At 37.5% G+C, this 23376-nt stretch overlaps 1 protein-coding gene across 2 annotated transcripts in view; it reads right to left on the minus strand.

Moving 5' to 3' along the window:
* FMN1 (formin 1) overlaps positions 1–23376 on the minus strand; it is a 421043-nt gene that overhangs the window by 207444 nt on the left and 190223 nt on the right. For both annotated transcript variants that reach the window (XM_017539536.2, XM_017539537.2), the window contains one exon: positions 21526–21587. In XM_017539536.2, the coding sequence (XP_017395025.1) occupies positions 21526–21587 (62 nt within the window). The remainder of the gene's footprint in view (positions 1–21525; positions 21588–23376) is intronic.

The following is a 23376-nucleotide window of genomic DNA, read 5'->3' on the forward strand; positions in this document are numbered from 1 at the left end:
CGACTGTTAGAAATCCCTAAAGCTATAGTGCCCACAACTACTGGGTTCTGTTAGCAAAAGAAAAAGAAGGAAGAAGGAACTGTAACATTAAGTAGTGCCTATGAGCAGCCTGTTACATACATGATAAAAACTGACTTGTATGATTATTGTGACTATTCCTCAGCAAGGTCACAGCTGCTAAAGTGCATAGCTGACTGTGACTACATTCTTTGCAAAAACCTGGCATTCTTAAGTCCAAATTGACAGGTCTATCTACACACAGATATGGTTAAGTTTGTTTTGTTTAGCGGTCCTCCCAACTGACTTAATTTACAATATGGACAGGGCCCAGATGAGAGTCAATTAATTGATCACAAATGGGTCAAAATAAAGATATCAATATTGCCATCACTGTGAATGCACATCACATTTTAACTGGTAAGAATTTTTATAGTTCTAAATATATTCCCACTTCAATAACATTAAAGGGACCAGTGAAGATGTTTTAGGCCATGTGCATCCAAGTGTTAGGAGTTATTTTTCATCTTAACCTTCACTGAGAGACAACAAAATGATGGGAAGAGGGGTCATGAAAATACATCAATCAACAAGAAGAGCCTTGAAACAGCACCCATAATAATATTGGTGAAAGATTTATTCTTTGTGGTAGCAAGGCTCTTTTTGAGTTCCTGTATATAAACAATTAGGCTTACCAAACATATCCAGTTATGGATCTATCCAGAAAGAGGCAAAAATGTTTCTGGAGATGCACTTGTTTCATTTGGAATACTTGCAATTGAGGACATATATGGGCTGACAGTGTACAAATGATAAAGTGCATCCATCACGCCTAAGCTTATGTGCTTGAAAACAGCAGTGGGAACCAGAATAAGGGTATTTTTGAGTAACAAGAAATTCTAAAACCTCACAGAGAAGATCCCCTGACCACAGGGCATCAATACCCATCATTTTTACAAATAGTTTTGGCAAAGTGTCACCCTGATTTATTTGAAATCACAAAGATCTGATGTAATATTTAAAAACAGATCTCTTCTTTGTGTAAACATAGATTAAGAAAAATGTAAATCTCCCATCTAGGTTTATTTTTTAATAGAGATTTTAATTATACATTTATAAATCTAGAGTGCTCAATGCCTTAACCAGTTAAAATAATAAATGGGATTTGGCAGAACATTTGTTCTGATTACTAGATGTTTAATGATACTTGGAACATCAAGATGCATGTGGAATTACACTCTGCTAAGATGCAGACAGAATAACTTGGAAAAGATCAGATCTCATTTTGACTGATTCTCTTCTCCTGGAATATAGACAAACCACATTCTTCTCTTCCTCCCCCACCTTAGATTATACCATATTACTTTTGATTGATATTCATCTCCATAATTTGTGCTTTTTGAAAGGATAATGCTTAATAAGAATTACATATTTCAGGTTTTTTCTAGTAATTGGAATGTATGAATTTAAATTAGACTTATTTCGTAACTGATAAAACATAGAATTTATGAAATATTTTCAAAATAAATGTTTAACAATCCAATGCAAACTTTAAATGACAATTGAAATGTAGTTTGACAGAGGGTTATAGATGGCTACATTTTTTTCTCCCAGACAATTATTTTAAATGTTGTAGCTGCACATATTAATAATGTGAAAACGCAGAGGCAGGATTACCTTAAAACTCATACGTCACTTTTTCATAAGTCATCAAAGGTTACTACCTAACCATAAAGGTTAATGGTACAAGGTCAGCTGTATAATATCCATATTAAACCACATGACTGTGTACTGTTTCATACCATTGATGTGTTGCTGTTTTGTGGAATGTATTTGCTGGCTACAAGAGATGGTATGCTTACTGGTGCCATGCACTCTTTATGAAAAAATGAACTGGCTCAAGTATCCATGCCAGTCATGTACTCCAAATAATTACAAACTACTTCACACTCTAAATACTTAGATCACTAGGAATTTCAAGGTTGGACATCACCTTTCCCCACACTGCATATCAGAGCAGAAGACTTTCTGACTGTATCTCCTTGAACATGATATTAATACAACATGTGAAATGGATTAGGAGGGTTGAGGTATTTGAAAGAAAGAAATTATAATTTTTATAAAGATTGGCATGAAGATCATTCTTCTTGGTCCAAATTTGCTTTGCTAAAATATACCTCCTTCTCAATTGCAGTTGCCAAATATAAAAACAAATGCCCACTTGCTTCCGAATCACTCTTTTTTTATATTTATCTTGTGTATTTTTCAGATTTTCATATCAATGTAACACAGGTAAGAATAAAAGTATAAAATTAAATCCAAATATTTATCAGTGAGGAAACACTTAACAGGATGGTGCTAAACTTGGAGCACATAAAGGCTGAAACGTTTCTTTCTGTTGTTGAATATAATTTAGTTTAAAAAAGATATTTTTTTTTAGGTTTGCTATCCAAAATCCTCTAGCAACAGTCACAGCTTCTCAGAAATGGTGTTTAAAAGTTCTTTGCTTTGGGTAGTGCCTGGTTGCAGTTTTAGGAGAAAAAAATGTAAAATCACTTTAAAAGGTATTCCTGACAGCTGGCAGCCTTTCTGTCTCTCCAGCATTTTTTTTTTTTTTAGGTAATAAGGTTGGTAATGAGCAGGGAGTGAGTGATGCCGTTGGACTCCAACGTCTGATTCTAGGTCACAATAGGACACAGTCAATCTGGACACTGACCCATGGCTCATGAATCAGAAAATCACATCTGAGAATTAGAAAATGGACCAAGCTCCTATTTATAAACCTTCAATACAATTCTTAACCTTGCAGAGATAAAGTGTTGGGGAAGAGGAAGTATTTTATAACCTTTTAACCTTAAAAAACAGTAAATTTGAACTTAAGTATTTGAAAGAGATGGTCTTATTTTCCTCCAACTGATTTGTACATTCCTAACAGAAATGTGTTCAAGTTTGTGTTATCTGAAGATTCTGTCCTTAAACATGCTACTTTATACTTAAGATAGCACATTCTCAGTACAATTCACCATTATGAGCTGAGTGCTGGTTTTTCTGCCCATCACTTAGATTGCAGTCAACACTTAATCTTTGGCAGAGCAATTTCCCATGGCATCAGTGATGGGGCAGTGGACTAGGAAGAGGCTTGACTTTCAGTCACAGTGCTTCTATCAGTTGCCTGCATGGTCTTGGGCTCTCTTGTCGCTAACTAGTAGTAACCAGACGGTGAATCTCACAGGGTGGTCAACTTCCTTGGCTACAATAAAGCCCGATCCTGTTGTGATCATGTCACCTCTCTTTAATGTACCAAGAAAGAAAGGTTGCGAACCATTAAGCTAGAGTCTAAGACTAGTTCTTTTTGCCTTTAGCACCTTATCTATAAAATGAAAGGGTTTCCAAATGATCACAAATTCAAGTAAGCCTAAGTTGCTTTCACTTAAGCTATCTTAAATGATAATGCAAATGTTGTCTAAATGCACATTTAAGACAGTCAGAAGCAATAAATATCATTCTCCCAGCAGAAGGTCAGAAACTGTCAAAAAATATCTTTTAAAAAACCTTCTGGAAACACAGTTTTCCCACTATAGTTTTCCTTTGTCTCTGAGTTTGAAAAATATTACCTGTGAAATCACTTTGGTTTACATCCAGTTTCCACTACAAGGGAAGCAGAAAGGAAGACCAACCAGTGATTAATTTATGGACTAATGCATTATTGTGATGGCAGATTCAATTGTTTGCTATTTAGTGAAGTTTTATGTCCATCATGTACGTGACACTGGGGATGGAAGGTAGGTGGAGGCACCTCTGCTTTCATAATTATAATATGAGAAAAAGTCTGCTAAGTGACTAAGTCAACTTAAAATTTCCAAGGAGGAAGCCTTAGGGAATTAGAGATGGTTTCATGTATGATAATGAACCCTTTCAGGGCACAAGGAATTGGCAAAGGTAAAATGAAGGATTGTAAGCAATCCAAGTGAAAGAAAAAGGCATGCTGATGAGAATGTGTAGGCAAATAGAAGAGAAAACCACAATAATCATTCCCCATCCTTTGCAGTCAAGTGCATTTTAGCCCCCAAACCCACCCCCCCTCCAAAAAAAAAGAAAGCCAAGATAAGTTGGAGGGTCTTAAATACCATGCTAAGGGCTTTAAACTTAACTTGATAAACAGCAGTGAGCCATCAGTGGTGTTTTAAGAGAGAAGAGCAACAACCTAAGGAAGTGATAAGGTGGGCTGAATACACGCAAGCTATGCTAAAGGCCAATGTTAGGATGATGGAACCAGGAGTGCCAAGGAGTGAGTACATATGAAACCACAGAACTCAAATTAACATAATTTCGTAATCAACTAGATGTGAAACAGAGGGTGCAGGAGTTGTCAAGGTTGCATCTGAGATTTTTGGCCTAGCCTTTTAGTTTTAGAACCATGACGTCTTATGTATACAGGGCAGCTCAGAAGGCAGATTGCTTTTTGTCATGTTTTCATTGGGAAGGGAAGAGGAAGGGGGATTCAGGAGACAAGTAGATGAAACTAAAGATCCCTTTCTACGTTAGCTTATAAAATTTTTTGGATGCTCTGGCTTTGGAAATTTTAAGTTTGAGATACCAAAAATATTTCCCATGGTAGTTTTCTATAAAAAGTTATCTGGAATTCAGGAAGAAGTTTGAATTCAAATAAATAGGGCTGAAAAGCACTTTTACAAAGATAAACTTGTGGCAATAAAGGAAATCTCCAAGAGACAAAATATAAAAGATTAGGTGACTAACCAGCCACAATTTGGCGTGCTGAAGAGGCAAGGCTGGGAGGGCAGCAAAGATGGAGAAGCACACTCAGAGGAAGAAGAAAAAATACTGCAGAATTTGCTGGCCCAGATGTTGAGGGAGGAGATTGAGGATTTCAACTGACTTTCCAATTACTTCATCTGTTTCAGTAGAGTTGTAACAGAATTCAAGTGGTAGGAGAATTTGCTACATGTCATTAATATTTAAGAATTTTGCCAGTGAGAGAAGGAATGGAAGCTCAAAGCTGCAGTGTGGTTAGGAGAAAGGATTTTGATGTAAAGGATTGCTGAATTTATTACTACAAATGGGGGAAGGCACCTGCTAAAAAGGGAACTATATTACTCTGTCCTCAAGCTGCTGTAAAGAACTGCCCTGGTATGGGTAATTTATAAAGGAAAGAGGTTTAATTGACTCACAATTCCACATGGCTGAGGAGACCTCAGTAAACTTACAATCATGGTGGAAGGGGAAGCAAACATGCTCTTCTTCACAAGGTGGCAGGAAGGAGAAGAAAGAGAGCCAAGTAAAGGGGGAAGCCCCTTACAAAACTATTAGACCTTGTGATAACTTATTCACTATCACAAGAATATCATGGGGAAACAGCTCCCATGATTTAATTACCTCCCACCAGTTTCCTCCCATGACACATGGGGATTTGGGGAACTGCAATTCAAGATGAGATTTGGGTGGGGACACAGCCAAACCTTATCAGGAACCAAATGAGGAAAGTGCAAAAGCAGCAGTAGAGGATGATAACAAAGAACAGTGAAGAAACACCAGGCACCTTCATTTTGTTTCCTATGCATGAGGCCAAACCTAACAACCAAGCAAAGAAATAAAGGCATTTACAGCCCATAGACAATGGCCCTCATTCTTTATTTTCTGTTTGTCTCAGAACAAATGCCACCTCTTACTTCCCAGAGCTAAGGCAACCTCCTGGGTCCCTGATTTTGCTGTCTTTCACATTCTTAAGAACACTTTCTCCTGAGAAACTTACTTCTTCTGGCCAGCTCCCTGCTTTACCTATTTAGGTCTCTTGCTGAAAATGCTGGACTGCTCAGACTGTTTCCTGCACCATCTACATCTACTGTATATTGATTCCTATATGCTGCATAGTAACGTGACAAATATTACCCTATATAATCTAAACAACACTGTGGTAAAGGTAGGAGCCCGAATTTCTGGACCATCCAAAATCACAATCTAGGGAGCATCAGGGCTGTGACTCAAAACTGGCTCTTCCAATGGTACACCCTCATGTTCTTTCTCCTTTGCAGGGCTGTCTCTTGATGCTGGTCAAGATGCAGGCAGTAGACTGTTTCTATCTAAACATTACAAACAACTTGGCTTGCTGTCAGAGACCTAACTTTAAATAGCTAAAATCGCTTGACAAATGGTGTGAAAATTTTATGGTCCTTCCGTCAGACACCATAATTTATTATCACATAATGCACAGTTAGAAGAACCAAAAGAAACCATCCCATAAGGGCAAACAATGTGGAGGCAGTAGCCCTTTGACACTCAAAGGCCACAGGCATTATATGGATCCAATAAGAAAGCTGCTTCTACTAGCAAGAGCACAACCTCTTGATCTTGCAAAATGTTTTTGGACACCTAAAGGCTCTTTTATTACTGTGGCTGATTAAAATGAAAAGCTTAAATGACTAAAACGTTCTTTTTGATGAGTTTTTACCATGAACTATAGACCTCGTAGTCCAGTGGGATTCAAGCCCTTTGATCCTGGGTACTCACATAAATTCAGAGTCATAAAACAACATTGGATTTGATTTTACTAGTGTAGCTGATGTTGCCAGATTTGTAATGCAATCTTGTTTTCTCCCCTCCTCATTTTTGAGCCCATCAACCGTTGTTTTATAGCAAAAGGAAAGGAGTTTCCATTTGTTTTTGGCAATCAAGTTTCAAGATTGAGCCACTTTTCTAGAACATTGGAATTTTACAGAAAAATAATGGTACTGTATTGTATCCATCAAGATGGGAATCAATGTTAGTTTTGTGTGCTGAAAACTAAGTGTCAAAAAGAAAACCCTCTCTCATTATAATAATCACAGATTTTCATTACTTCAGATGATTAGAAGATGATGTGGTTGAGAACAACAATACAAGTTTGAAGTAGAAAAACTGGTGTGATTTAGTGTTTATAAATTTCCCTCAGGACTCACTGAAAATAAATTAGAAATATCAAATTCCCAAGTTATTTAGTAATGACTGGCAGATCATAGATCGTATCTTAGTTTACAAACTTAAGAAAAAGGACTGGTGTCTGTGGGAGCAATAAAGAAAATGTTCGATAAGACATATGTTTAACAAAAGATATGCAGTAAATATAACTTAGATATTTAATTTACTTTCTTCTAATCTCCTAATCATTTTCCTGTGTATATGTGCAATATCATATTCCTAAAACTCCTAATATATAAGACATGAAACTTTTACTATTCAGTGTCTATGAGGGAACAAGAAGACAATTTTATGAAAGGTATGTTACAAAGACCAAAACAATTAATAGTGGGTCATAGTTATTCATTTTTATGGAGTAAAATATCAGTCTGGGTTCAGTTAGAGAGATCAATGACATATTTAGGCTATTCACTAGACTAGGGAATATTAACAGTTTTCACTAATTTTATTTTTCATGGATTGCCTGAAAGATGAAACATTCCTCACCAAGATTGTTGTGTAAGTGACACAGGACATAAGGGTCATGGGATACTTCAACAATTCTAGTTTGAAAAGAGTCACCATGCAAGGAATTCTTCACTCTCCTAGGGGCAATGCCTTGTGGTATTTTCAGCTTCAGTCCCTTAACACCTGCTGAGGCCCCAATGAACATTTCATGACTCATCCAGACAAATATCATTCCAATACACATTCACTTCCTTGCCATTTGGCATAAATATATCATATTAAGCCATATCAAATTGCTGTTTTATAAATCAAATAGGTCAAATATCACCAATTTAATGCAGTTCAACTTATAAACTTCATTTAGCAAATTTGAGAATTATCATTGTTCTATGTTTTCGCAGTCTTTTAAATTATGTTTACTACATCTATTTGCAGTAGATAAGCATCATGTCACATAGAGTATTAAAACAAAATAAACAGAACTGTGTTATACACATACCTATTGCAGCTTTCAAAGACAGTATAAGAAACTGCCCCCTGTTTAAAGAGACAAGTAATTGTTCGGGTGGTGTGTATATTCAATTAAGAGAAGGGTATCCAGTTAACAAGAAAGAGCTTTCTCATTTCATGCTCAAAAGGGTACTGTGATATCAGCAACTTCTTCCCTCTATTCATTCATTCAAGAATTATTTATTGTATATTTACCATGTTCCATGTTCCAGAGGGAGAACAAGCTGTGAACATTTATAAACAAGCAACAATGACAGTTTTCATGGCTCTAGTTTTAGCAGAAGCAACCATCAGCACTGGTAGAAAGTCAATGCTTGTTGTCAGAGAGCGTAAATTCTCTCTTGACCCTACCTCAGTCAGAGCCACTACCATCTCCAACTTGGACAGCTGCAATGCTCCCTGCTGTCCTCTCCACATCCCACATCCCCTCTGCCCTCCTCAATACATCCCATACAACAGTAGCAGGGGAGTGAGGGTTGGGGGTGTGAGAGGTGTCTTTTGGAAATGCAAATATGCTCACATCACATATTCCTCTGCTGAGAATTAGTAGATTCTAACTTCTGAAGATGAAATTGGGAAATCTCAAAAAGATGTACGAGGCCCTTCCAGAATCTTGCCTCTTGCCTTTCTCCACTGCACTGTTTTCAACCCATGGGCCACCATCAATCAATGAGATAGCATGTTAACAAGTCAAGTTGTACTTTATCCAGAACATTTTTAATGAGAGTTGAATATATCAGAGTATATTACATGTAATAAATTCTGTTTAATGGAACTCACTCCTCTCTCTCTCTCTCTCTCTCTCTCTCACACACACACACACACACACACACACACACACACCCCCCCCTAACCTGGGTCTTGATATACATTACTTATTCTGGGTTGCAGTATAAAAAGATTGAAAAAGTCCTACTCCAGAGCTTTATTTCCCACCTCTCTCCTACTTGTCCTGTACTGTGCTTTGGCCACACAAGGCCTCCCTGTTCTCCAAACAAGCCAAGCTCCTCTTCACTCTTTAGGCCTCTGCTTAAAGGTCAGTTCTCGTCTGGACCCACAGATCTAAATCGGATCCCATCAGAGCAGCTCCACAGTACTCAGCACAGTGTATTTATTGGCTGAATATTTTATCAGTATCTGTTTCTCTGATGAACTATAAGTTCCAAGAGAGTGGGGACTATATCTGTCCTGCCCCCTCCAGCACCTAGCACAGTGCCTGGCATCCAGGAGGCACTTAATCAACACATATCGAACAAATGAGAGAGAAACCTCTATTTACTTTTGATGATTCTATTCTTGGAGGAAACACATGATCAATTTCATAAGGCACTATTTTTAGGTGGTCCTTTGTCATTTGCTATATAGAATGTACCTATATATTTAGAGCCATAAACATAGCACGTACTGTCTCTGTAAGTAGATTAAGCATTACCTACGAGTATGGAATTATGTGCACTTTGCTGTGTATGGTTTTTTTTGCAACATAAACTGAGTTTTCATGTGTTTAAAGCAAAAGCTCTTAGCATAAAACTGGAATGTGTTTCAACCATCAAAAGAGAATATATCTGAAACTTTAAGAGAAAAAGGGTCAAGCTGACCTCCAGTGGTGAAATTGTGGAATGGCTCCTAAAATAACTGTAAAATAAATAAGCTATCACACAGAAGTGTGTGTGTATGTGTGTGTATGCAAAACACATTTCTCAATAAATATTTTAAATTATGTTTATTATGCCAATTTGCAGCAGATATAGGTCATGCCATATATCGTATCAAAACAAAATAAGCAGAAGTGTATTACATAGATACCTGTAACAGCTTTCAGAGCTAGTGTATGAAATTGCCACAATCAGAAAATCTAAGTCTTGGAAAAAATCTTAGTTGAAATCTGAGATCTAAAATCAGCGAATTCCATAAAAAGTTGATAAGTTTCAAATGCTAACACTTAAGAAGTCTCTCCCTCCATTATTCTCTGGGTAATATTAGGTCCTCAGAGTAAGCTGAGTGCTGTTATTTAGCCTTTATGATATAAATTGTTTCCCCAACTAAACGGCAAATTCTCTGAGTACAGAACCTATATGAGAATTAAATAAAATAATCCATGGTAAATGCTAAGAATACTCTCTGGCATACAGCAATATGCAACAAACATTAGCTGCTGCTGTTATCATCATTACCATCATTATTAAATGATATTTTATCTCTAGCACATCTGTTATATTTGACATGTACTCAATTGGTGTTTACTGATCATAAGAGAGATAAACTGTAAGAAGCCAAGTTATGTACATTAAATTATAGTTTAGAAAATTTGTCTTTACAGCAAAAACAATTTCAACATGAAATAACTTACTTAGAGCCATTCCACAGATCTGTGCTATAACTCTTAGGGTGCTTATACATATTCAGATCTTTCCTTCATGAAGCTATGGCAACAGCAATATTTCTTGTGAAGAGGCAATAATGGAAATGAGCACATCATACTTTTATAACATATTAAAAGCAATGCTCATTGGAGCATTAGTTCTAACAGTAAATACAGAATGTTTCTCTTTTACTTCAGTACATAATTTATAATGAACAAACTTTACCACCAAAAAATACACTTTGCCAGTTACAGACTTTTAGTAAACTGAACGTGCTGCTCCTCATAACAAATACAATGGTTATGATAGATTGCTTATCTACCACATGCCGCTGTGGCCCAGTCCCACCCTAAGCTATCACAACAGTTGCAATCAGTCAAAATGACCAACTTACAATATTGTCACACCCAATTTATAGGTGAGAAGCTGAAGCTCAGAAAGACTTAAATAATTTCTTCAAGACAACACATCTAGTAAACAGCAGAAACAGGACTCAAACTCAGGGAGGATGACCTGTTTTTCTATTTTACTATGCTGCCTACAGTTATGTCGCATTTTCTTTAATGAATGGTCACGTGACTTCTTTATACGAGTTTATGCTTCAGCATGTTCTGCTCTGAAGGGCCGTTACTGCTAAGGACTAGTATCTACCCAAAGATAGATCAGAGCCAAAGGTCAATCCAGAATCAAAGTCACATCAGAAATATTCATGCTAGGTAGGGACCTTCAAGATACAAGAACTGCCACAGGCAGTTTGGTGTAGAAGGTGAGAAGGCCACCTCATAAAGTTGGTGTAACAGCTCATTCACTCCTTATATATAAAGACTGGTACACAGTAAATGCTTAATAAGTACCAAATCATTATTGTTATTCCTCCAGGACACACAACAAGCTACAACAAATTGCAGTGAAATGGTCAAAGCACACATAAGCTTATGTGTGTATACACACAAACACATAATAAATCCACACTATGAATCCCATAGTGTGAATATGGAGTAAGTCTATATGAGGCTGGACATGTTAGAAGCAGCAACTAGCAGAATTTATCACACATGAACACACCATATCGGGAGGTGGCAGCATAGAGAACACAGCTGAATCACCCCCAAAGGCTTGTTAAGCAATCAGTAGTGTTGAGTATTAGGAACTACACTGGAGAAGTTAGGGTTAAAGAACAGCTAAGCCCCTATGTTCAAATTACAAAAATCATAATGAAAAAGTAAGTAGCTGGCAAGCTGCATAGAAGTTTAGCCACAGTATTTTCTTGCCCAATTTATGATCTTGGAAATTAACTTCTATGAGATTCAGGTTTCAAATCTCTAAGATAAATATAGGCAAATATCAAGATTATAGTGACAAGTATTAGAGGCACTTCCTCAAACTGGGCTCAGGACCAGCTATGAGAAATAAAGCTGGAAAGGGAAATCTCCCACCTGCTCCTTTCTTCTGTACATCTGTAGGGAGAACGGAACACCTTATTTAGGAAACCAGTTAAATAGAAGAACTCTATTGCTTATTTTTCTCTTTCCCAACACTACAGAAATATCACTGTCATTTCTTTATCACTTGGAGACCTTGTACTGGTAGGAATAAAGGATGATCTACAAAAGTCTTTGACATAGGACTAGAGAAAAAGAAAAAATTAAAAGTTAAAAAACCATTATACTGAACAGTAAACACATATCAAATTTAGAAACCAGATAGACCTGGTTAGTAAATCTAGTCATCCTACTGACCAGCTGTGAAAGCTCAGGATTGCACTTGACTGCCGGGCCTCACGTAGTTCAAAATTATCTATGTGAAGCACTGAGCACGCCACCTGGCAAGGAGTTGGTACTTCCTACTAGGTAGCTGTGATTATACACATCTCTGATTAAGTCAGAAAACATGGGACAGTCAGCATTTAATCTCTAACGTCAACAAAATCCCTCCCCATGCCTTTCTGAAAATGTTTTAGAACACAGACCATACCTACTTTTTTACACTAAGAGCTCATCTTTCAGTTAAACTTCTAAGCTGCTTCCCTTTCAATTCTATTGATAGCCCTTTCAGGAAAGGATAGGAGAGAGGAAGAAAGGGAAGGGGAAGAAAAAGGAAAAAGAAAAAGAAAAGAAACAGAAATGTAAATGTCCATAAATATCTAAAAGCTCAAGGGATTTTGCTTTGTATCCATATGTCCATGAAAAAAAATGTTACTCAGCCTCTTTATCCTCTTCACCAGAGTTCACAATCTCAGATGTCTATAGGCTCCAGGCAATCAACGAAAGTAGAAGAGCCTGGCTATAAGACAATAGGAAGCATGGGGCAGTATTTTGGCAACTAAAGCATACATGCTTTATTTGAAAATTATCCAAAGGTAACTTTTTTTTTTTTTTTTAAACAGAGTCTTGCTCTGTTGGCTAGGCTAGAGTGCAGTGGCAAGATCTCGGCTCAATGCAACCTCCACCTCCTGGGTTCAAGCAATTCACCTGCCTCAGCCTCCCAAGTAGCTAGTATTACAGGTGTGCACCACCACGCCCAGCTACTTTTTGTATATTCAATAGAGATGGGGCTTCACCATGTTGGCCAGTCTGGTCTCAAACTCCTGACCTTGTGATCCACCCACCTGGGCCTCCCAAAGTGCTGGGATTACAGGTGTGAGCCACCATGCCTGGCCCAAAAGTAACTTTTTAAATGTTTTTGTGCTTAATGAATAAACATCTTTGGGCTGTATTTGATGGTATCACAAATTTAAGAATTCTGAAGCTTTCCTAATGCTATCCTCCAAATAGCTTTCTACTTAAATACTGTGAGTCATGAAAAAATTTCTAGCAATGTCCAGTCAGATCAATTAACAACTATTTATTAAGTTTCAGCTAGTTGCCTAGCACTGATCCAGGTAACATGGGAAGAGATCTCCTAGACTTTTGGATTGAGTTGGGACAGATGCATGGGCCCACTCTTTTCCTAGGCCAGAAACGACAGAACTTTTGGAGCTAGCAGGAAACTTACACCAGCTAGTCCAAAGCTTTTATTTTATAGCTGAAGAACCTAATATTAAGAGTGATGCATGATTGTATAGAATTTACAGCATTATTGAGTGAAGCAGAACAAGTCTGGAGAGAAGGAAGCACTCCCCATGGTGCTCTACCATGCTTTTTCTTACTTCATGAAGAGTCAAAAGCAAAGGCCAACACTGAAAAAGTCACCAGTTCCAGCAGTAACTTTTCATTGAAAGTCAAAAAACTTTTGCAAAAGAAAACTGTCTTGGTCCACCTCTGTTGACTGATGTTCAGAGGTAAAGATTCAGCAGAAATGATTGAGGGCTGATGGTGCATGAAGGAAATGTATAAAACCGGCATTGGCCCCCATGATACAAATGAGCAATGAACAGATTCTTCATTCTGTAACAGCCTCCTTCTGTATCTGAACTGTCTGAGGGCAAGGCAGCATCTTGAAGGCTGAGACAAAAGGCTCCTTTTCCATGAAAATTCAAGTCCAAACGTACCTACTGTATTCTGGGTAGCCAGTCACCTAAGAGGAATCTCAACACCAGTAAACCAGCAAATCTAGAAACCTCATAACATTTTATATTTACAATGAAATGATGAATTAACATATTTCTCAATATTTTTTAATGTTTCCTTTTTGGCATCTCAGTAATGAATTATACTAATATCAGCACTTAGGGGAATACCGTAGTTTTTATGAAATCACCATATTTCATACTTGCGAAAGTTTTGTTTATTGGCCTACAAATTATTCCCTTTCTCTCACAGTAATATCTTGGAATTAGGAGATTTAAATGTATTGTGTTGATAATGAAAGATATAAAAAATGGGACAGGCTCAGGATTTATGTCTCTATAAACTTAGTTGTATCAGCTCAAATAGAGTCTGCACTCAATTCTGTTTCAACAGCAATGTGTAAACTATTAGAAATGGATCAGTGGAATGTGTTGGAGGCAGCAAAAGAAGGTCTACAAGTTTCTCTTAATGGAGGCCAGCACACCATTTGGTTCTCTTGGAGACAAAAAGGTACAATGTAAGTTAATTTTCAGTTTGGCATTAATCCCTGGATGATTTTGCAGTGGGAGTAACCACTCTCGAAATGTGATTGCATTGCACAATGAGCAGGGGCCTGCCAGAGGCCATCGCTCAGTGAAGTTTCCCCTCAGTTAGGAACTATGCATGTGATGAATAGAGTAAACAAGAAATGTCACTGTTGGCTGCTTCTTTGTCTTGCATCCCACAATCTAAAGAATATTAGTTAAAAACAGATAATCTGTCATTTCCAAGTCCTCTACTTTCAAACTGTTTAAGGTGTTGGTCAAAAACAATATTCTTAAATTACCCAACTCCTCACAAGCCAGACACAAAGGGAAGGTATTTTTCTTTCTTCACTTTTCAAAATTGAAGAAGTAGAGATCCAAAGAAGTCCTACCAATCTCATGCTCATGCTTCCCTTTTGTCATAAAGATTTGGGCCTCCTACTGAGCGTCACTTACCTTCCTAGAGCTGCATCCCTTCACTGAGTGACACATCTGAAAAGACACTGGAAGGTTAGAGTACTGCATTCAGAGTGTAACTGAACACCTGAACACATTGCTCCACAGAGGCAAGCAGATGGACTAGAGACCTACTGACTAGAAAGGAGAACTTGTACAAGTAAAAGGCTTGCAATGGGAGAAGGTGTAAATAGTAGGAATTTAGGTCTGGGCATGGTGGTTGACACCTGTACTCCCAACATTTTGAGAGAGAGGCCAAGGTGGGCAGATGGCTTGAGCCCAAGAGTTTGAGATCAGACTGGCCAACATGGTGAAACCCCATCTCTACAAAAACAAAACAAAATAAAATAATAAATAAAGGATGTAACCTGAACTCAGGAAGTAGATTATACATTGAGAAAATAAGATTATATTAATCAATATATGGTAGTATCCCAAATGATGGGTTTCTTGGAGAAAAAGATTTATGTTGAAAACAAGATATATAGGATTCTCTTTATAGTTCTTTCCTTTACATGGTAAAGCTCTAATAGGGCAATAGATATTTCTCAAATATATTTGACGATAAAAACTTTTTGTCAAGGGACATTTCAAAGTATCACTGTTCAATGGATTCTGCTTTGGGAAAGCCTGGTTTAGGCAACCCTGATATAAAGCACACAGGCACAAGAACAGCAGGAAGATCACAGACAAGTCACCCTTAAACAATGAAGCTATGGCTGGGTATGGTGGCTCAGGCCTGTACTCCCAGCACTTTGGGAGGCCGAGGCTGGCAGATTCACTTGTGGTCAGGAGTTTAAGACCAGCCTGGCCAACATGGTGAAAACCCACCTCTACTAAAAATACAAAAATTAGCTGGGTGTGGTGGCTCATACTTGTAATTCCAGCTACTCAGGAGGATGAGGCAGGAGAGTCACTTGAACCCAGGAGGTGTAGGTTGCAGGGAGTCAAGATGGCACCATTTTACTCCAGCTTGTAAAAAAAATGTACAGCAACTTACAATTATATTACCCTTACAGTTCAAAAGCAAAGATTTATTGATTATTTAAATGAATCAATTTCTGGCACATATGTTTATACACCTTTACTTAAACTCGAAGTACTTGGATGATATTGCCATTCAGATCTCCAGTGGGAGAGTGGTTGCAGATCAGACATTTCACATGACTCTACTGTTTTATGTCATTTATAGTATCCACAACAAAATTCTTTAGTTTTGCCCAAGCGTGTCCTTCATTTAGCAAACTCTGCCTTGAGAGTTTATGGTCACTTCACGGTACTTGGCATCACCTGCTTCATTTTTTAATTTGGGATAATTCTGCTAACTTTATTTTTGAAAAGGCGGCACTTTACCTTTACATGGTTTCACTTGTTTGAGACACTTTTGTAAGTGGTAGCCATTGCACAGCAAGTTAATGACAGCTGGGTAGAAACACAGTTTAGGTATGTCCTAGCAAGACATACGATAAAACTGATTCTCCCAGTAATAAATAGCACAGATAATTACTTCTTTGAGATTGCTTCAAGGATCTGAAAATCACCATTATTACTGTTTGGCAGACAATTTCTCTGTACAGTTGATCTTTTCACTTATCAAAGTCGTAGGTATTATTTTATGTGTGATACATGATGACAGTGAGAAAGAACTGGGGTTCTGAAGTTAGGGATCTATTCAACTCCTTGTACTGTGCCCTTGAGAAATAAATCAGATTCTTTGGTACTTAGTTTTCTCAGTTTTAGCAACTGAACAATGAAAATAATAATACTGATAGTGATGAGACCACCCTTCCTGGGTGGTTCAATATGCACCCTATAGTACCAGTTACATGGCACATACTCAAGCACATGTTATCATGTTATTTCTCATTTCTTTTTCCCTTTGCAAGTTGCTTTATAATTAGGCAACTTGAGTTTAGAGTGGTCTTTGTGCTTTTTTTTTTTTTTTTGGTTAAGGACATCTTTGGGACATTGGACTCTTTTTCTTTTTTTGAGACAGTCTCACTCTGTTGCCCAGGCTGGAGTGCAGTGGTGCAAATGCAACCTGCTACACATTTTTGCCCTTTCCATACTGCATTACTCAACAAATGCTGGCTGCAGAGCACACATGAAATAAAAACCCCTAAGCTCCCCAACTTAGTAACCATGGGACTACAAGGTAAAATAACGAACTGCCCAATCAAAACACTTCAGGTGGTAGGGCACGTTGTTGGTGGGAGAACTGAACAATAAGTGACTTTCCTTCAAATGTATGGTTAAAAGGAAAATAGAATGTTTTATTTAGGTTCTCTGCTTATTGAATCATACTGTTTTCTTTAAATTCTATGAAAACATTTCAAAAAAACTAAACTGTGATACACATCAATTCTTGTATACAGTGACAGAATGAATCACTTTTCTTGTGTATTTTTAAAGCATGAAACCCTTCTTTTTCTAGAAAGGCATGCTGAAGAAGTCTGGAAACATATCTGACTTCTCCATAACCTGTGTGTGGAGAAAAAATATGTAACTGACAATGATAGCTGCCGATGGAAATTACATGTAAAGCACCAACACAGCAGTTTTCCCACTCACTGTCTTCCACTAGTTCTGTGACAGCAGATGAGACTGCTACTTAGTGGAACAAAACAGGTAGGCTGGGTTTTTCTCAGTTCGTTTTACGAACTACATCTATCTTGACTGACTGTGTTGATGACAAACAATCTGTCTCATTTTATCTTCAATATCACCCAGAGAACAGGGGCAATTAAAGCATAGAGGGTCCAGGCAGGTAAAATGGCCCAGAGAGCACTCTGGCAAATGAGAGGGCATGCATCATGGTGGAAGTGAATACCTGCTACTTAGCCCCTGCAGGCTGAATGTAAGAGATCTGTCAGAAGGGTGCAAGAAATTACAGAAAATGTAAACCTTCTTGGAAGCCCAGAAGGTTTTGCAAAAGCCTTGGAAGAAGTTATGGCTGATGGCAGCCTGATCCTCTTACCTTGAGCTAACAGCAAAAAGCAAATAACAAGGGAATGTTGTGGAGTTTATCTAAATAGTTTGTTTACTCATGTGGTCCTAAGACCAACCTTTGATCATCCGCACAACTGCTCTCTACTGTGTGTGTGTTGGGGGGGGTGGTGTCGGCAATGTTAATTACCCTCTAATGGCGTTTTACTTGAGACCTTTGTCACTTAATCTGTACTAAATAAACGTGAACATCGGCAGCTTATCATGGCCACTGCTGACTCTGGCAGAGATCTCCTGGCTGCACTGACTGGCAAGCCTGTGTCAATGTGCGTTTTTGATCTGTCGCTCAACTGCGTCTGCCAGTTGGATTCAACAATTGAAGTCATACAAGAAAATAAGTCCTTTGTTGCCAGCTTCTCCAATTTTTAAAGAAGCAGCTAGAAACCCAGGTTTTATATAAAAATTTCCATATTTTAAAAAATGTATTCCTAGTTCAATCTTTAAAATGCTGTGTTTGCCAAATGAAACAGTTCTCTGGGTCAGATCACAGAAGAGAGTTGCTGGTTTCCTGTTGAAGGTTGTCCATCAGTGACTGCTGGAATAGTTTAAAACTATAGCTAAGTCTATAAACTGGGTGTACCACCCTGATGGCAATAATGAGCCATGGTAGCCATGGCTTTAGCAATTAGGTATAAATCATAAATGTGGGGCAAAAAAAGTTTTTTAAGTTTACTAATATCACCAAAAGAGCAGATAATTCTTCTACAGATCTTTTTAAAAATCTAAAGTATAGTTTGGAACATTTTTAATCTTTGCTACTGTTAATCACACCTTAGTCTAACCTGTATTTTAACTGCAGATCATGATCACAATACACTTTCTGTCCTCCATTTACTCCTCTATTTTCCATCTCCAATCTTTTCTTAGTTTGAGATATTTAAGATCATAAGACTTACACAGAGATAGAATGAGATAATACATATAATGTGCTTAGAACAATACCTAGCGCACAGGAAGAATTCAAAACTAGAAAGCATCTTCTGTTACCATGAATATTATTTCACTGTCAAAGTCCTCACCAGGCTGGTCTACAGTTTGTGGAAAGGTAGGGTTAACTGTCACAGCTTGGCTGTTAACATAACTTCTGCTTATACAATCACTTCTGTTTCTGCCCTCTTTGAGAATCTGTGTCTTAAATTATCCCCCATCAATTTCAGTTCCCCTGAGGCAGCTGAGAATCTTTTTCACATAAGAACAAAGAAAAACAAAGAGAGGTCTCTGTAGGGCATTTTGTTGCAAGGGAGATAAGGGCCTCCTTCTCTCCTTTTCTTCTAAGAGACAGGGGTACTTTTCCACTTTTTTGTTTCTTTGTGAAATTGACTCATTTTCTCTCCTAAACTAATTACTCCACTGGATAGGTGGGGCTTGAATTTGTACACCATACTACTTATCTAATAATTTTCTGCCACTTGTAATAACTTAATATATAATCCAGTACACCACCTCAGTTATTTTTAAAAGTGCATTATCATTCATTGAAAAGAAGGATATTTTCATATATCTAATAAGGGGTTAATATACAAATTGTTTAAGGAATTCAATGGCAAGAAAACAAACAGCCTGATTTAAAAATCAGCAAAAAATCCTAAAAGGTATTTCTCAAAAGAAGACATACAATGCCAGGCATGGTGGCTCACACCTGTGATCCCAGCACTTTGGGAGGGTGAGATGGTCGGATCACCTGAAGTCAGGAGTTTGAGACCAGCCTGGCTAACATGGTGAAAACTTGTCTCTACTAAAAATACAAAAATTAGCTGGACACGGTGGCATATGCCTGTTATCCCAGCTACTCAGGAGACTGAGGCACGAGAATCACTTGAACCAGGAGGTGGAGGTTGCAGTGTGCTGAGATGGTGCCACTGCACTCCAGCCAGAATGAAAGAGCAAGACTCCGTCTCATAAAAAAAAAGAAAAAAAGACATACAAAAGAGCCAATCAATACATGAAAAAATGCTCCAACATCACTAATCATCAGGGAAATGCCAACTAAAACCATGATGAGATATCATTCCACAACTGTTAGAATGGCTATTGCCAAAAAACACAAAAGATTACAAGTATTGGTGAGGATACAGAAAAAGAAGACCCTTGCATAATATTGGTGGAAATGTAAGCTAGTTTGTGGAAAATAGTGTAGAGGCTCCTCAAAAAAATAAAAAATAGAACTACCATATGACCCAGAAATCCCACTACTGGGTATATATTTAAAGGAAATGAAGTTCGTATGTTGAAGAGATATCTACACTCTCATGTTGACTGCAGCGTTATTTACAAAAGCCAAGACATGGAATCAACGTGTGTCCATCAATGGACAAATCGATAAAGAAAATGTTGTTTATATACAAAATAGAATACTATAGCATTTAAAAAGGAAAATAATAATCCTTTCATTTGCTACAATATGGAAGAACTTGGAGAACATTATGTTACATGAAATAAGCCAAGCACAGGAAGACATGACCGCATTTATGTGAGAAATCTAAAAAAGTCAAACTCACAGGAACAGGCAGTAGAATGGCAGTTATTAGGGGCTGGGGGCGGAGGGGGTGAAGGATGGGGGAGGATTAGGGAGATGTTGATGAAAGGAGACAAAATTTCAGTTAGATTTGGGGAGTAAATTCAAGATGATTTACTGTTCAACATACTGTCTATAGTTAATAACCATGTATGGTATACTTTAAAGTTTCTAAAAAAGCAGAGTTTATGCGTTCTCACCACATATAAATGATAAATATAAGGCAATGTATATGTTAATTAGCTCAATTTAGTTACTCCACAATGTATACATATTTCAAAACATGTCATATACCATATATATACCATTTCTATTTGCAAATTAACAAATTTTGAAAAGAAGAATATCTGATCCACAGGTTCATTAAATTAGCAAGTAATGAGTTAATATTAAATAAGGAAGAAATGTTATTGAAATTTTGCTGTCATTCTCTCCTGAAGTAGGGGGTTACTGCAGCCATCAGTAAACAAGTCTCAGTGCCTGATTCAGTATTCAGTTATTTGAAGTTAAGATTCTGAACTTTCTACCACAGGCACTATAAGCAAATGCCAAACATAGGGAATGTCAATTAGATGGCAGCACAAGGGAAATGATCCCTCAGTCATTCAGGGCTTCACAAAGGAGGATTAGGTCAACAATTTCCCAGCACTCTCGGGGGATATGGAAGGGCTCAGCACAATTCCATCACCTCTTAGGGCTCCTTTCTAAATTCTGTAATCTGCATCACATCATATTGCAGTGATGTGCTAAGAAACATACAGACATGAACACCTGAACAGGAGGAAGCTAAACAAAAATAACTTCCATCGTACATAGAAAAAATAACTTCTACTATATTTTTTACAGTAGAAGTCTATTCTGTCTTCGCTCCTGCTTTAAAAATAATCGTTTTCTAATCCAATCAAATGCATTTATGCTATTTTTTAAATTAGAAATTGAATTATAGTCTACGGCCATACCACCCTGAACACGACTGATCTCGTCAAATCTCGGAAGCAAAGCAGAGTCGGGCCTGGTTAGTACTTGGATGGGAGAAATTGAATTATATTAAAAAACAGAATCCAAGGCTTTTCAATCTCCATACTAGACACAGTGCCTACTGGCATCTGCAAGTTGTGATGCTGTCTAGTTTAACACTTCAACTCAAGGGGAATATTTACTTCAGCGTAGGAAAAAACCACGTATCAGTTCTATAGAACCAGTTCAGTAGAATCAAAGAGGTATACCTGCAGGTTTTCAATTTCTTCTTTGTGCTCCCTCTTCAAGTGTAAAATAGCAGCTTGGTATTCTGTAAAATCAAAAAAGAAGCCAGTTATAAAGAATTACAACAGTAGGCATAAAATGTATCTAATGGTCCTCTTTGAAATAAACTAAAATAAATGCCACAATTTGTCATTAACCTGACAAGAGATGTTAAAAATTAAGACATGACAAATAGTTAAGGATAAAAGGTAAATTCCTTCCTTTCAGTAAATCCTGAATTATGAAAAGTCACAAATTAAGTAGATGGGATAGGGTTAAGAAAAAAAAAGGATGATGAGTATGTTCCAGATTAACACTGGGTCAGGTGTTATCTTTAAGGAATTGGAAGTTAAGGCCCCATAGAGGACAAATACAGACGCGTTAAGAGCAGAAAGGGCAGGAAACAAAAGAAAACTTTCTAGGTGAGATCAGAGCACTCTATTTTTAACTCTGTTTCAAAAAAAGAAAAAGAAAATCTCCATATGAATGCAAGGCTAAGTAAGCACCCCGGGCTGATTTTAATCTTTATCTCAGAAAGTTAATACTATCTGTCATTTGGATGAGAGATTCTTGGGTGAATTGAGCTGAAAGGACAAAACTAAATTTCTGGTCCAATTTTAATATGATTCTAATAATGTTTATTTCAACAATAAGTCCCAAGTGTACACAAAAACTCCAGCCAACCACTAAAACTACCATTCCGCTGGCTAAGCATGAAGCTGTCAAGACAACTTTATTTCCAGCAGAAATGCTAAGTGTGTGGGGTCATGGACCTATACAGGCTGCAGAGAACCACAAGACAAAATGCTATGAGCACACATTTTTGTGAGATAGGCCAATGTTTTACAAATGTGTTTGGGGTCATGAGTATGAGTAAGAAAGACGTAGCTTGACTTCTTTTAAATATGTGTGAAAGCCAGGCTATTTCTCCAAGTAGATTTCCTAAATCAGGCATGAAAGTTTGTATTTTAATTAAAAAATGGACAAGGGAAATCACTGGCAAAGCCATGCCAGAAGAGGAGTGTTGCTGCTGATAATTATGGCGACAGACCACTACTGTTGTGAGGAAGGTGCTCCACTGAGCTGTGAATCCATCCTAAAGTTCTGTGGGTTCTAAATCCAAACCATACCTAGAATGGTTTGGTAATGACTACTTGTCACTATCCCCACCAGCACAACGATAATCCAAGCTACCATCCTTTCTCTACTAGACTAAAGCAGTGTACTTCTGGTAGGGTACCTGCTTCTACTCTTAGCATCACTGTAATTGATTCTCATCAAAGCTGACTGAGTTATCTACATAGACGTGAACCAGATCATCTCATCCCTGGCTTCTCATGCAATTCGAGTGAAACCAGAGCTCTCCGTTGTAGCCCATAAAAACCTCCATGTCCTGGTTCCTACATCCCTCTCCCTATCATTTCATACCACTCCTTACCCTTGTTCATCATACTCCAGGTACACTGGCTTTCTTGCCATTCCTTGAACTTGTCAAGTTCTTTTCTACCTCAAAATCTTTGCTAATGTTGAAAACAATAGGAATGACTACTTACATCAGGCATTATTTTAAGTACTTTGTATTTATCAACTCATTTCATCCCCACAATAACCTATAATGTAGGTACTGTTATTACCTCTATTACTGATGAAGACAGTAACAGAGATATTAAATAGCTTGATCAAGGAAGTAGAATAATTTTCAGAGCCAGAAAACATGCTTAATTTAATGGGTGAATGCATAAACAAACTATGGTATGTCCAAATAATGAAATACTATTCAACAATAAAGAGGAATATATGCATCAACATGAAGGATTTTTTTTTTTTTTTTTTTT

The sequence above is a fragment of the Cebus imitator genome, unplaced genomic scaffold, assembly GCF_001604975.1.
Source record: "Cebus imitator isolate Cc_AM_T3 unplaced genomic scaffold, Cebus_imitator-1.0 Scaffold119, whole genome shotgun sequence".
Lineage (NCBI taxonomy): Eukaryota > Metazoa > Chordata > Mammalia > Primates > Cebidae > Cebus > Cebus imitator.